The 14,164-nt window shown below is 37.3% G+C and overlaps 1 protein-coding gene across 15 annotated transcripts in view; it reads left to right on the top strand.

Annotated features, from left to right (window-relative positions):
- The window catches only part of TENM2 (teneurin transmembrane protein 2), a 1,136,432-nt gene that overhangs the window by 1,032,622 nt on the left and 89,646 nt on the right, over positions 1 to 14,164 (top strand). For 8 of the 15 annotated variants that reach the window (XM_068697798.1, XM_068697795.1, XM_068697797.1 and 5 more), the window contains one exon: positions 1,703 to 1,804. In XM_068697798.1, the coding sequence (XP_068553899.1) occupies positions 1,703 to 1,804 (102 nt within the window). Of the gene's footprint in view, positions 1 to 1,702; positions 1,805 to 5,632; positions 5,666 to 14,164 lie in introns of all 15 variants that reach the window. The other 7 variants (XM_068697790.1, XM_068697788.1, XM_068697789.1 and 4 more) reach the window with 1 other exon arrangement.

Here is a 14,164-nt window from a genome sequence, read left to right as displayed (position 1 = left end):
AGGCATTTTCTGCCTCTCCAAAAACATCAACATTTGAGCTTTTATCTTGGTATTCCCCTACTGTGCTTCTTAGAAAATCATCAGGTATGATAAGGTGTCCTTAAAAGGGCTGCCCTGTCTACAGCTTTCAGGAGTTTCAAAGGTCTAATAGTCAGGTAGACTATATGATAGTGCAATAGTAGTAATTGGACTGAAATATAGAGAAAAATACAGTGTTTTATCCAGTTAAGAGGTTCTTCTACACACACCCAGTATCAGATATTTCCTAATCAAAGGATCTGAGAGAGCTGAAAGTTTTTCTGATGTGGGAGAGGAGAAAGAATAACACAAATGATGTTAACTCACAGGCAATAGTTTTAATTTACCATGGTTTGAATACAAAGAAAATCCTTTTGTGGGCCGTGAAGCAAAATAATGAATAAATCTATAGACGCATTTCTTCGTGAGATAAGTCGATATTTTTGACCATTTCACATCACAGTTTTTCTTTCCATTTTTTACGTGAATCATTTCAAGAGGCCAAGTGAATGGCATCTTTTAAAATTTTGCTGTAGGTTTTTTATTATTATTTACTTAGTGTTTGCAACTGTAAAATTAGATATGAAGTTGGGCTTGACTCCTTTTCCTCTTTTCAGTTTAATTGGACAGAAAAATACTCTGTATGGTGCTACTAGTTCCAAATCCAAAATTTATCTTCCATGTTCTGTAGATGCTATTTGTTGGTGTCTGGGACTGACAGAGTCATTTAGTTTAGGACCATAGGTCCTACAACAACAGGGAGTAACAGTGAGAAATTACAACATTACAATTATCTTTTTCTTCCAATAATTCAGTGTTGAAAATATGTTCCTCTCAAATCCAACAGCCTTCAAATAGAATAGAATTCTAAGCATTAATTTCAAAATTGGTGTTTCATTTCCACTTTATATTACGCAAAGTAGTACACTGTGTCAGCCAAATAATAACAGAAATTAGGGAAAAAAGCAAATAGCTTGGTACAGCTGAAATTTTATCATCAGGCTGGTGTGCTTATACTTCACAGACTATGGAAGTCTTCAGCACTTCAGTCAGTTACTTTAACTTCAGAGTTAAATGTTGCTCTCTGGTTTTACAGGCCTCTTCATCCTTTTTTTTTTTTTTTTAAACTGGGGGGAAGGAGGACAGGGGGATAAATACTATTTGCCATAGCAAAAGAGCTACTCTTTGTCAGGTACAGCAGATGTTTCTGTCAACTTTCTTAATGAAGCTTTCAGTGTCTGTAGAAGAAAAAGTTACACTCCTTGGGATAATCAGTTCCATGTGGAAAAGTCGTGCAAGATCAAAGTCAAATTGCAAGAGGAAGATTGTCGACTTCCCTGTCGAAGCATTATGTTTTATATATAACATGAGTTCAAATATAGTTATAAAGGTCATAAGAAACCGTTTTGTCTACCTGTTTGAACGAAGGGTTTGGGTGTTATCAGTAGATTTGAGTGCTAATGTTGTTAGAAGGTTTGGTATACGACTTGTAGGCTATCACTACATCTCTACAGTTACTCGTGCTGCTAGAGCTCTTGGAAACTTTCCACTTCACCTGAACTCTGTGGCGTTAATAATATTAGCTGTTGTTCTTACAAATATTGAAGACAAAATTAAAGAAAAACTAGGCAAATAACTTGCAACCTAGGAGCCAACTAATGTACCCGTGATGCTTGTATTTCAGATTCAGTGCAAGACTGTCCGCGCAATTGTCATGGGAATGGTGAATGTGTATCTGGTGTCTGCCACTGTTTTCCAGGATTTCACGGAGCAGATTGTGCTAAAGGTATTGTTTTCTTTGTGTTTACAAATAACCACAGCGTGAGTTTGAGATGTATGGATCTACAGCACCTGCTAGTTAGCATGGGTCCAAGCTAGGTTCAAGTAGATCAATACGCTTTTTTTTCTTAGTTAAATATGATCAGGTGGAAATATTGCCACATTGCTGATGTGCTTGCCTAGCTACAACTTTTTTGTCAAATGTAGAAGGCAGAAGTGGCAGAAAAGACTTATTTTCTGTAAAAGTGGATGTATTATCAATGCTTTCTGATAAGCATGAATTGGTCTGTAATAAAAGACTGATTATCTCGTTAATAGAGTGTAATATATATTCTGTCTTGGCTAAGCCACGCTTCTAGTTCATAGTAGGTTTCTTGCATATGCAATTGCTCCTCACCAAAGGAAGTTCACCTTTTATTTAGGCAAGTAAGTAGGACTTGGCAGAGTCTTAAAATATACCTTATATTGAGTTTTGATTGTAAATTTTAACTACTAAAACTCAGAGATTTGTGATTATCAAGGATTTAACAGAACTTCAAAAGACGTCTGTGGATTGGCAGTATGTGTTTACAATTTTTTTCAGAGAGTTTGGGATAGCTGTCATAGAGGGAAGATTCATAAAGGAAGACCTTTTTAGTTTATACAGCTAGTAGTACATATGGTGTCTAAAATCAATGACTTGCTTGAATTCCCAGATGTTCCTGAGCACAGTTATAACATTTTGCAATTTGTTTCCTTAGTTTATGTGAGGTTTAGGCCCCTTATAGTTATTACTTGTTTACAGTTGTTTTCCACAGGGATAGAGTTGTTAGTGTTCCAAGAGTATGGCATTTGAAAGCTGTTAAAATGCCTTGAAGGGCCTTAGAAAGGTGCTCATTTTTTCTTAGATCATGATCCAGTTCTGAGGACAGTTCATTGTGGCCCCACCTCTTTCATTGGTGTAGCAGGGTGGGACCCACCATACCTGTGCCTGGCTACCAAGTGCTCCTTGAATAGCTGCTAGACCCATACTGGAGAGTCATTCTATTTTGTATCTCTGTATTTGGCTCCTAGAAGTGTCCCAGTAGGGGAAAAAATAAAGAGATTCCAAGGGCCATGGGAAGGTAATGTGATCTCAGCACTAGCCCTACTCAATTGAAAGACTGCTTCAAATAAAGAGTGCATGTTGTTTGATTACATGAGAAATTATGATGGTTGGCAAATATATAGAGAAGACATCTGTATATCACAAAGGAAACGGTGTGATAATGTGTGCTATAAATACACCCTGACAGCTATATGCATTTCTGTGGTGTTAACCTGTGAAAGTATGCATGTAATGACTGTGTGCTTCACTGCCACTCTTTACACATACATGGCCATTAAATCAGCTCATTTGCATTTTGAGTTGTGGAGCAATCCTGCATTGTGTACTGAACCTCTATGTAACGCTGTATTCTGTCTTTGTGCTAGGAAATAGTCTGTTCAGGCTACATCAGATACCTTTTAATAGGGTACTTGTCAAACTCTGTCAGGCTTCTAACGGCCCCTGAGAAATTTCCCTCTGCTTCCTGCCTTGTCCTTTGTATGTTGTCTCTCTACCATCAAAAGTAGGTTTTGTGGAAGCTTCTTTCACCTGTCTTACCGTTTCTTTGTCAAACATCATAGTATTTCTAAAGAACGAAGAAGCTTGAAAAACTACATAAAATGATAAAATGCGTATATTGGCAGAATTCTCATGTATATATACAAGCACAGAGCTGCACATCTTAAGACACTGTAAGACATACCCAGAAGCATGGGGCTGAGTTAGCGTGTAAAGGCAGTGTGCCTCACCAATGTCATGGGCACTGTTACCCATGGCCACAGGTTTTTCAGCTTACTTGAATGCTGATTACATGTGAGAGCAGTTTCAGGAGATAGCAATCAAAATTGGGGATTGAAAGAATGATAAAACACAATAAAATGAGATAGAAATTAAATCTATTCCAGCATATTAGATGTTTGGACTCATTTACTATATATTTACTGTAATGTTAAGTTTCTATTTAAACTGTCACATGCATGGAAAGATAATTATTTTTCTTTCCATCTGATTTTTTTTATTATTATTATTATTTCCCTAGCAACACATCTTTCAATACCTCAGTTCTCCACTGTAAAATAATGCAAGGCAAGATTCAAATAGGGAAATGCGGAGAAGAAGTGAGCAAGCTCCTCACATATCTCACAGAACTTGATTCATGCAATAACAGAGTAGCCTGAGAACTTCATGCTGGGTGAAACCCAAGCTTGAGAGATGTGAGGTGTGATCCTTCATACTATTAAATCACTGTTTGCAAGGATGATTTTGAGGGTATCAGAGGCAGTGAATCTTGAGGGGAATCATCTGCTCACTTCACAGACAGTGCACAGGTACTCCAGTGCACGGGTACTCCTTCTGTTACTTTACTTGATCCATGTAGTTCTGAAAGCTTCAAATGAAGGAAATATATGAGAGAGCACAGATTGGGCTTGAGATCCATTAGCTCCAGGAAAGTACCATGAAAATGATTAGAAAGAGCTGAACTTTTGGCCCAACGCATGGGCTAAAATACACTTTCATGCCTTGATTGAACTAGAGGACATTTCACCCTGCCAAATGCTCCCGCCAAATACTTGGAGCTTTAATTCTCACCCTTATCTGTGGAAATAAGTTATTCTCAGGTAGCCAGTCTCAACAGATTTACTTCATTCTTGCTCAGACAGGATTCACTTTGAAATCATGTGGAGTTTAACCTAATTAAGAATTTCATCTAACACACAAGAAAGGTAATATGTTTTAATCTCATGTGGTTAAAATATGGCATTTAAAGAAAAGGAAAATCTCATAATCAAAAGATAACTCTATGGGTAGAGATGTATCCTGATAAAGAAAGAGTGCATGGTTAAAGTCAGTGGAAAATTTGCTTGGAATTGAACTGCACTGTGAGTAACCTCCTGTGCAGAAATAGCTATAGAAGTCATTGATAAGAAGGGATGCTAAGACCAAGGATTGATTAAAGAATTGGGCTTGCAGCTATGATTGTTAGTTTTGTGTTGCCACTTTTTTATATACATCTCTGTTTTTCTGTGACTTCCATGACATACCCACACAAGTATATCAAGATGTCCTTCTTAGTGTTCCCAGTGTTTATGTCTGGTAATATTTTGGTCTTGTAATTGCGCAGTCTTGTGGTAAATCTGCAGGCAGGAATCCTTCATCATGTCCTGCTTTTCACCATTTGTAGAGTTCAGTGTTGCAAGGAGTTGGGTTCCCAGAAGTGACTCTGATTTGGCTGTAATTTGATTTCATCTCATGGTATTTCGGAGGGTATGTAACTCTTCCCTTCCATTAACAAAAATACTTCCAAAGACACTAGCATATACTGTTTTGAAAATGTGCTCAGAGCCACTTTTGATTTTGTATTTTAAAATACTAGTTTTGCATCATAACCATATTTAGCAAAACTGAAAAGGTGAAACAATGTACCATGGCATGGGATTTCTCCGTTGATACAATGAGCATAGCCTGTTAAGAAATGGTGTCTGATTTGTAAAAGAAGGAAAAATATGAGTTAAGTAGCTTGTCAGTTGCCATTTAGCAGATACTGTTAGTTAATTATGTGATGCAAAAAGAAACATGTTTAATATTTTAATCTAAATAGATTCAAGGCTTTTAGATTTTTGAAACCTTGTTTGATCAGTTGACTCTTTAATCTTCTTTTAACTCTAATGATTCAGATTTATGTTATACTCAGTTTCTTTTCCTGTTCTCCTTGTGTGGGTTTTTCATTATTTTATTTTCATTCTGTTTGTTTTTGGCTTACTGGCAAAGGACGGCGCCACTTTAATAAGTATAAAAAGAAGGGTAGGTTTTTAAAATTTCTTTTTATTTCTTTTGCAACATCTATTTAGTTTGAAATAGTTGCTAAGCTGTAAAGTGTAGTCTTTTTTAAAATTTATTTTAATGGATTTGCTGTTTCTGATGATTGCCCACACCATGATAAGAGTTCCCACTATTGTCATCTTCTTTGTTATGTGTGTACTGTTAATCTCTGTATAAAAATATTAGAAGTCTTCAATTATTAGGTAAGTAAGGTATAATTGTTAGAAAAAGCAATGTTTTCTTCCTCTCAGCTGCTACAGCAGAATTTTCTCATGCAAATTTCAGTTGTTTGGAACTGTTTTTGCTCTGAGGTTATTCAGAGCCTTACTGCTTGGGCGATAAAATCCTTAAGTGCATAAAGGATTTTTATTTTTTTTTAGTGGATACGCTGCTTGAAACTATTCTTAGTACCATGTCCAGAATGAATGTCCGATGGCATGAGGTTCTGGAAGAGCTCACAATGGGGAAAACATGAACTGCAGAGTGCATTTTTCTGAATAATTCCATACTCGGATCATTGTTGCAGAGCACGCAGCAGACACATGCTGATAATGTGTAGCAGACAGTATTTTCTCTCTGTGTGTTTAAGGGAAACAGTATTTGTCTTCATCACTTGGCTAGAAATTATAGGAGCTGAAAATAGTGCAAGAAAGCAGAAGGTCACTGGACTTTGAAGGGAAAGGTGAGAGCTTGTCTTGCATAGCCCCTCTGGTTTGCCTGTCCTGCACGTGGCCTGACAGAAAACGTGGGACCCCTGGTCAGGCAGCACTTCGGGCCCTCAGGGCGAATGGGGGTGCATTATTCAAGGGAACCACTGCAAAGTTTTGGAATAAAAGATCATAGAGAAGAAAGGTAGGTTGGATTAAATGTGATGGTACCCATAAGGTTTGGTTTGTCAGAGAAAAGAGGGAGAGGAACAATCATGTATGAAGAATGCCATTTTGCTTCACAGAAGTGTTTATGCGTAGATTGTGGTGCTCCTTCAAACTAATCCATCGTGGTTAGTGTTATAAAAGCAATAGATTAAAGTAGTGTCTACCTCCAAGAATTTACCACGTCAATGCAAGTTAAAAGGGAATAAATGGGAACTAATTGACATATGTGGAGATACAAGGAAACAAATGGTGTAGGTGGTGTTATAAACATAAGAGCATTGTAACTGTTGTTAGTTCGGGGGAATGCTGTGGTAAAAAAGGGAGTTTTAAAGGGTGGTAACGGGTCAAGTACCTAATATCATGAGGTAATCCAGGCAAGATGGTGCCTCCAAAGGAGGCAGAGCATAGGAAAGAGCTGTTTTGAGCTTTAGCTTTCAAAACGAGTGGTGGCAGCATTGTAGGTCCCAAAGAGGTGGAAGTCAGATTCTAGCAGCGAGCAATCTGGGGCAAAAGAAACCTACAGACAAAGCTGGGACATGGCATTTCTGTTCCTTGTGATAAGAGGAGAAACCTGGAACAGGACTGGGAAAGAGGAGTCACAGGGCTAAAGGCTAAATTAATGGGGTTTATGCAGCAGTGTTAAACACAGACGTGAGCGTAGAAGACTGAATTTATCCATGATGGAGAAAAAGGTTTTTGTTTGATGTGGATTTTATTTGCTGAAAGCTAAGGCCAAAATTCTGACAAACAGATATGATGCAGATGAAATCTGTAGGACTTTGTCAAAATTTGGCTGAGAGGCAAGGGAACCGATGAATCAAAAATAACACCCAGATTATGAACCTGAGTGGCAGGGAGAATCGAATGATGGTACTGTCCGCTCTGACAGACTGAGTGCAGGGGAGGGCAGAGAAGTAGTCGGTTAGAGAGAAAACAGAAATTAGAGAAATAACTTTATTGGCAAACATTCCTTGTGTTCATAATCCTAGCGTGTCTCTTCACTTGCGTTGCACAAGTAAAAAATAAATAAACAATTAATTGTTCTTTTCTTTGGAAATAATGCCTGCATGACTTGTCACCCACACATACCTCACATCCTTTCTTGCGGCTGACAAAATCCAAATTGTTCAGCTTCTTTCTCAGTATCTGTTTCTGGGTGGGTTAGTTTTTGTTTTCTCTGTGTGTGTCTGTGTGTGCCAACTTACGGATGTGCTGCTGCTGCTGCAGCAGCTCTGGCCTGTCACTCACATCTCCCCCTCGCAGTGGGTGGAGGCATCATTTTGATGCTGAGACAAGGCTGTCTTTGGCAGTGTTCCTCTCCAGCAATTCCCACCTCTTTGGCTCAGTACCTTAAAATGCCTTTGTTATAAATTTCCTTATCCTTTTCCCAGTCTCACCTTTTATTAGCAGACATTTTTCATTTCAGGCGTACTGATTATATTCTTGGTTGCCTTCCAATGAGTTCTGTGTAGAGGGCAGTGCTTGTCCTGTATGCCCTCAGTTTCATAGTTTTACATAACCACAATATGCTCTGAGAAGAGGTGTGTGCAGTTAACTGTGCCTAAAAGAATTACAGAGTAAATAAATGGACACAACCTTTTTTGACAATGATTGACAGTCATTGCCATCTATCAGCTGCTAGCTTGCCTGCATGAAATAGTATGGTAGCTCCGATCCAGGTTCAGGCAGACAAGTGGAGCCAGCACAAAATCCACCACTCTGACACTTTCTAATTGGTAATTTAAACAGGAGCAACAAATAGAAGGGGTCCCAGGCTGAATCCTTTGTGATGGTGATGGTTGTGACTCCAAAAGGGGTTTGAGGTATTTCATTAGTTTTTAGGAACGTGTATCTGTCCCTTCTATAGTACTTGTAGTTTAAATGTGAGGCTTAGCAAATGTTTGCTAGACATTTGATATACAGTAGCAGAATGGCTACAGAAGTACACAGATTGCTCCCTGTGTAGGGCTAGGAAGTGCTGCGTTGTATCCTTTGCATCCTTTGTGAGGGAATGTTAAGAAAGTGGAAATAGGACTCAGAAGATACTTTTATCTTAGGAATATTACAGAAAACAGAGTTTTCAAAAAAAAAAATACTTTTTTTAACATGCGAAATATTAACTTCTTATTGTTCTGAAAGCTCTTATGGCTTCTGCTGAATCCAGCCTTGAATTTTGTGTTACTAAGATTTTATCTGGAGAAGAACTGGTCCCAAATCATTTCAAGTTGGGATGCTCCAGGTGTTTAGAAGTGCATTCTTTTTCTGTTTGTTATAGCTTTGCAGGGCAGTCAAAATGCTTTAAAAATTGTTAAGATACTTATTTAATGTTGTTTAATATACCCAGTACCTGCATCTAATATAGAGAATTTATTAGCGTTTATATTTCATATTAAACTGCCAGTATTTATATCACCAAATTTGTGCTGGTGTACTGTATTGCCCTTTTATATCTTTGTAAATTCACATTGCAATAAATGAACTTCACATTTTATATGGGCCTGCTTTCCAATGAAGTTGCAGGATGGTGTCACAGTTAAGATGGTAGACCAACTTCCATAGGAGAAAAAAACAGAGAGCAAGGTAAAAGGATGAAAAAAAGAATAAGGAACGCTGAGGAATTCAGTAGTGAAAAAGGTAGGAAATAACTCAGGTTGCTAATGTCACTTCTGGACAAAATACAATAGGAAAATAGTTTAAAAGCGTGCATCCAAGTAACTATGACTCTGATTTCAGTGAGTGCTAATGCTTCTTTATATGATCACTCATTACCCAACTTGTAGAAATTCAGAGACCAAAGACAGAGCTACAAGCGATATTGTAGCCAAGGCCTAAAATCTGGAACAAAGTTTTATTGGCTTAGTATGATAATGAAGTTTGTATTGCCCATGTCCACTATTGAAACTGTATGGGAACACAGTAAAATCCTGTTAATGAATTTTCTTTCAGAAGCATTATAATAATATTTTCATACTTATTAAAAGATAGGTATGTTCATTTGATCTCTCACTGTGGCTTTCAAAACCCACTCTATTATCGGCTGCTTCACTTTATCTTTCTTGCTTTCTTATACATGTGCAGCAACAGCACATCTATTTGCGCAAATATTTTCTGTTTCAATCATATTCCAATAAATAGAATATTTCAAAAGGCTCCCAGAGCAGCAAGGAGGTGCACAAGCGTACAAATACATGCGGAACACATACCATTGTGAAGCTTAGTTTCCAGCAAGCCAAAAATCTTTCTTCCAATCCTGTACTACTTCCATTAGAGGCTAAGAATCTCTCTGCTCTGACCATGCCTGGCTGAGCTGAGCTGTGCTCATGAAGATGTATGCTTTGTAATTTGTTTTTGTGTTTAATTGGTTAGCTTATTTGATTGTGTTGCAGTCTACCTTTTGTTTTAAGATCGTTTTGTCTCCATGGACTTGTATTGATATTTGTTTATTTCATTAAGTTTGAAGAGTTTGTCTTTGCACTTGTGTTGGCATCATCTTGGAGTCCTTTTGATAATGGTAAATGTCATTGAAGCAGCTACAATCAAGTAGTATTGCAAATCATATTATGGAAATACAGCTGTTAGGAGATGCTTATGTACTCTCTGTCCCTGAAGAACAGACATGGCCCTGAGTCACAGCTTCCAATTCCAGCTTGCATGACTTTGGGGTATGTTCATATCTGTATTGTATCCAGTCTTGAACCTGTAATTTAGATCTTTTCCTATATTTAGACCCTGTTGGGGTGAGATGGAGTTCAGTTAGCTGTCATCCCCATTTTCTTTCTCAAATAAATGAATAAAGTTTCTAACTCAGATGTAGCAAAATACTTAAATATCTGCAGCCAATATAGAGCTATGTAATTAATCATGTTATGATTTAAATCCTTTCTGGTCAATTTAATAATGCAAATAGTAGTAACTAAAATGGGACCAAAGCAGTCTGGATTTTAAACATGCTGATTATCTCAACCTCTGGGTGCAATCCTACCTTTACTGAACTGCTATTTAGTCATAACAAAACCACAGAAATATGAAAAGGACAGATTATTTCACTGTTGATGTTGTAAACTCTAATCAAAAATACTGCAAGAAATATTTCACGTCTCTTTCTGTATGTATAAATGACTTCATGCTGTTCGTGCTTCCTCTGTTAGGAATGACAACATATATGTTTGGAAGGATGATTTTGGTACTCAGTGGTTGTCCTTGCTGCTGCCTTTTGAAAGCTTGAAACATCATCTTTTTCATTCCTCACTGACTCTTTCCGCTGAGATAGCTACTGAAACATCTGAGATAATTTAGTTTTCCCTTCTCCTCAGTTTTTCCATTGACAAAGTTATCAAAACATACAAATGAAGATCTACATGCTAGTCTATGACAGTAGTCTATTTCAGCATCTGTTTATTTCCATCTGTTGGTAGAAAGTAGCATTTATCTCTATGTATTATTGTAGTTCTGTCAAGCTCACTGCTTATATCTAAAGCAGGATGTTCACAGCTCTGATTCTGTGTTACTAGTTTCCAAAGAATGAGATTTTTAGATTGCAGGGCAGTATTTTCAGGACATTCCATTTACATTCAGGACATTCCATCTTTCTTTCTCTCTCTCTCTCTCTCTCCAATTTGTAGTTTGTTCTGTGACTTTTCTAGTGAGAGCACACAGTTCTCTTATTCTCTTCCCCCTCAGGACTCCAGTGTCTTTAGAGAACTAAGAATTAGATCTTTGTTTATGGGTAGGTAGGTTGACTAAGCTCATCTTCATGCTAGCAGTAATGGAGCTTCAGTCCTTTCAGCCCACCGGTGAATTACATCAAATATATCTGACACCTGCTTAATTTTTATTTTTGCCATTCTTACAGACTACATTGTTATTAAAAATATCATGCTATTTGTAAAGAAAAAATATCCTGTACCAAGTGGCTAGTCCCAATTTGATAATGCCAAAATTTGCTGTGATTGTGGAAATTGCTAGTCAGAACATAAAAGTTCAGATTATCAGTATTCTGCTAGATAATGTGGTAAGATACATTCATATTTCTTACACAGATTTTTAATAATAATTGTAAACAAAGCAGTTATCTAATGGAAATAGATACTGTGTGGAATGGTACAGGATGGTACAGCAAATGTTATCTTTGACATATAAGGTCACACACTGAAGGTAGTGAGAAAAACTGAACTTTTTGATAAATTTTAGCAAAAAGTTTGCTGATTGTTCAGAAGAATGTAAATATTCATTGTACAATTAATACTGTTCAGTCACTTCTGTAAAAATCCTGCCATTTTTTTTTTGTAGAACAGCTTAAGTACTTATCGATTGAGAACTTCTATAACTCTCAAAATGGAGGCATCCCCATATCTCTACAGGTATTTGAAATGAATTGAATTAATCATAGGCTTAAAAGTCTCTAGCGATCTTCGTTAACTTTCCTGGGTTTAATTAAAACATCTGTGCACTTTTAATTTATCGATTCATCCAACTCATATGTCATGTTTTTAACACACCCCAGCATGCTCTGCATCATTTTTAACCCGATTTCCACTTAACTAAAGCAATTAAATTCACCCCGGATTAATTAAAGCATCCATACTTTAGTGCTTAAGTCAGCGTGTGCTGCTTTCCCCAAATGGTTTCTGAATGTCAGAGATTTGACACACCTGATGGGTTTTTTGTCCTTCTGGAAATTCTTCTGTGAATCTCGTTCTTGCTTGCTAATGTGCAGTTTGACAGAGCTAGACAAGGGAGCATGGTAAGGCTCAGGTTTGGGCAACTGAGGTAAGGATTGCAGGGCATGACTGCTATGAAAAGCTGTGCATTTCTTCCTAACTCTGACCAGCAAGCATAGAGTAATAATACAATTAAATAATCTCAGTTTTGTTTGTGTGTTCTGTAGTCAACAGGCTTGTGAAGTAGCTAATAAAGCATATATAACGTCATTAATAGTTGTGTGTTCATTCTTCTCCTCCTGGGTGAATTTGTACAAACTGACTTCCAACCAGCTTCTACTTGTAAGAGCAGAAATTCCTAGAGTAACCTAAAAGTTGTTCTAGACCTTGCTTATTCCCACTGTTCTTAAGACCATTTCAGCATGACTGAAGTTCACAATAATGAAATAATTGAAAAAATATTGAACTGCTCTTCATTCTGTGGCCTTATGTATATATCCCTTCTTTTGTAATTTGTATCTGCAATTGTAATTTGTATCTGCAAATGCACTCACTTTTAAGTGAACCTTAAAGAAGAAACAGTCTTTTGAATTTTTCATAGTTTCCTGAAGTAGCACAACACAAGCATTCGAAACAAGGTTTGTAAAGTATAATAATAAACACATGATCTTTAGCAGAAACTCACTTCTTCCTCCTAAAACAGGATCATCTACATATACTAACAAGCCTTATTTCACTTAGGTCTAACAAAGCTCTGTACAGTTCAACAAGGGTGTATAAGCTTATCTTACATAAGACTCTACAAAGTGTCTTCAGAATGCTGTTTGTGGTGGCTGGCTTTGGTTTGTTTTTTCCTGAGTGTGTTTGTTAGTATCGCATTTATATTATACAGAAATAAAGTTGCAATGGCTCAGGACAAGATCCCTTTTACCTAGGACTCTAGTTCAGATGGTGGCATACAATGTATAGTCAAGAGTAAAAATTGTACCTGTTTTTGATGCTTCTCCAGTAAATTCATTTGATTCTACAGCTAATGGGTGGTAGGACTTCCTACAGCAGATGGTTGTCTCTTTGTGGATAGTAGACTCTTTAGATTTTCCTTTCATGAGTTTGTCTAAATATGTATTGAATCGGGGAATATTCTTCCATGAGTTTCATCTTTTCGGATAACCTTGCTCAAACTGATTGATGAAACAGTTATTCATGTTTAAGATGTAAGGGATTTTAGACTGTGGCTAAGTGTTCTGTTAGTATAGCCTTAAACTTGCACTTCAACACTCTGTCCCAATTCTCCTTACTGCTTACATTGTAAATACACAGTCAAGCTCATCTTTTATGTATATGAGCTTATGGTAGGAAGAATCTGGTTTGTATGTAAGATCAGGGCTTACAAGCATTATGGACACAACCATTCTAATCCTTACTCGAACAATACCCCATTAGGCTTGATGTAATCATTTGTCCATTGATACCAGTGACTCTCCTCACCAACCTGCCATGAGCATCTCACCACAAATTTCTGTGGTACATATGTTGAAAAGTTTTGACTTGATATGGGGTGATTCCTGACAGCTTGTTGGCTTTGAATAGCCTGTAGGTGGCACAAAAGAAGCTGACTTTCTTAACGCCCTGCTTGAAAAAAATACTTTTGGATGTAAATCTGAGCTGCTTGCAAAATATGAGCATTATAAGAGCTTATAACCTAGTCCAGGACAGAGAAGCAGTTCAGATACAAGTTCTAAAACCTTTCAAGTCTGCGTGTTTGTGTGCCCAGAAACTCAAATAATTTCAAGAAAAGTATACTGATTTGTCTATTTTATGAGGAAGAACTGAAAGAAAGCTGCAGTAGAAGAACTGACACCCTAGGTCCTAGTGGTACAGAACTCTCTCTGCACTAGGGTAATGTTTGCTCTCCAGCAAGAGGAACCAAGCCAGAACTCTGCCTT

Source organism: Anas acuta, chromosome 14 (assembly GCF_963932015.1).
Source record: "Anas acuta chromosome 14, bAnaAcu1.1, whole genome shotgun sequence".
NCBI classification, from domain to species: Eukaryota; Metazoa; Chordata; class Aves; order Anseriformes; family Anatidae; genus Anas; species Anas acuta.
The sequence above is the reverse complement of the archived record's forward strand: the minus strand, read 5'-3'. Positions and strand labels throughout refer to the sequence as shown.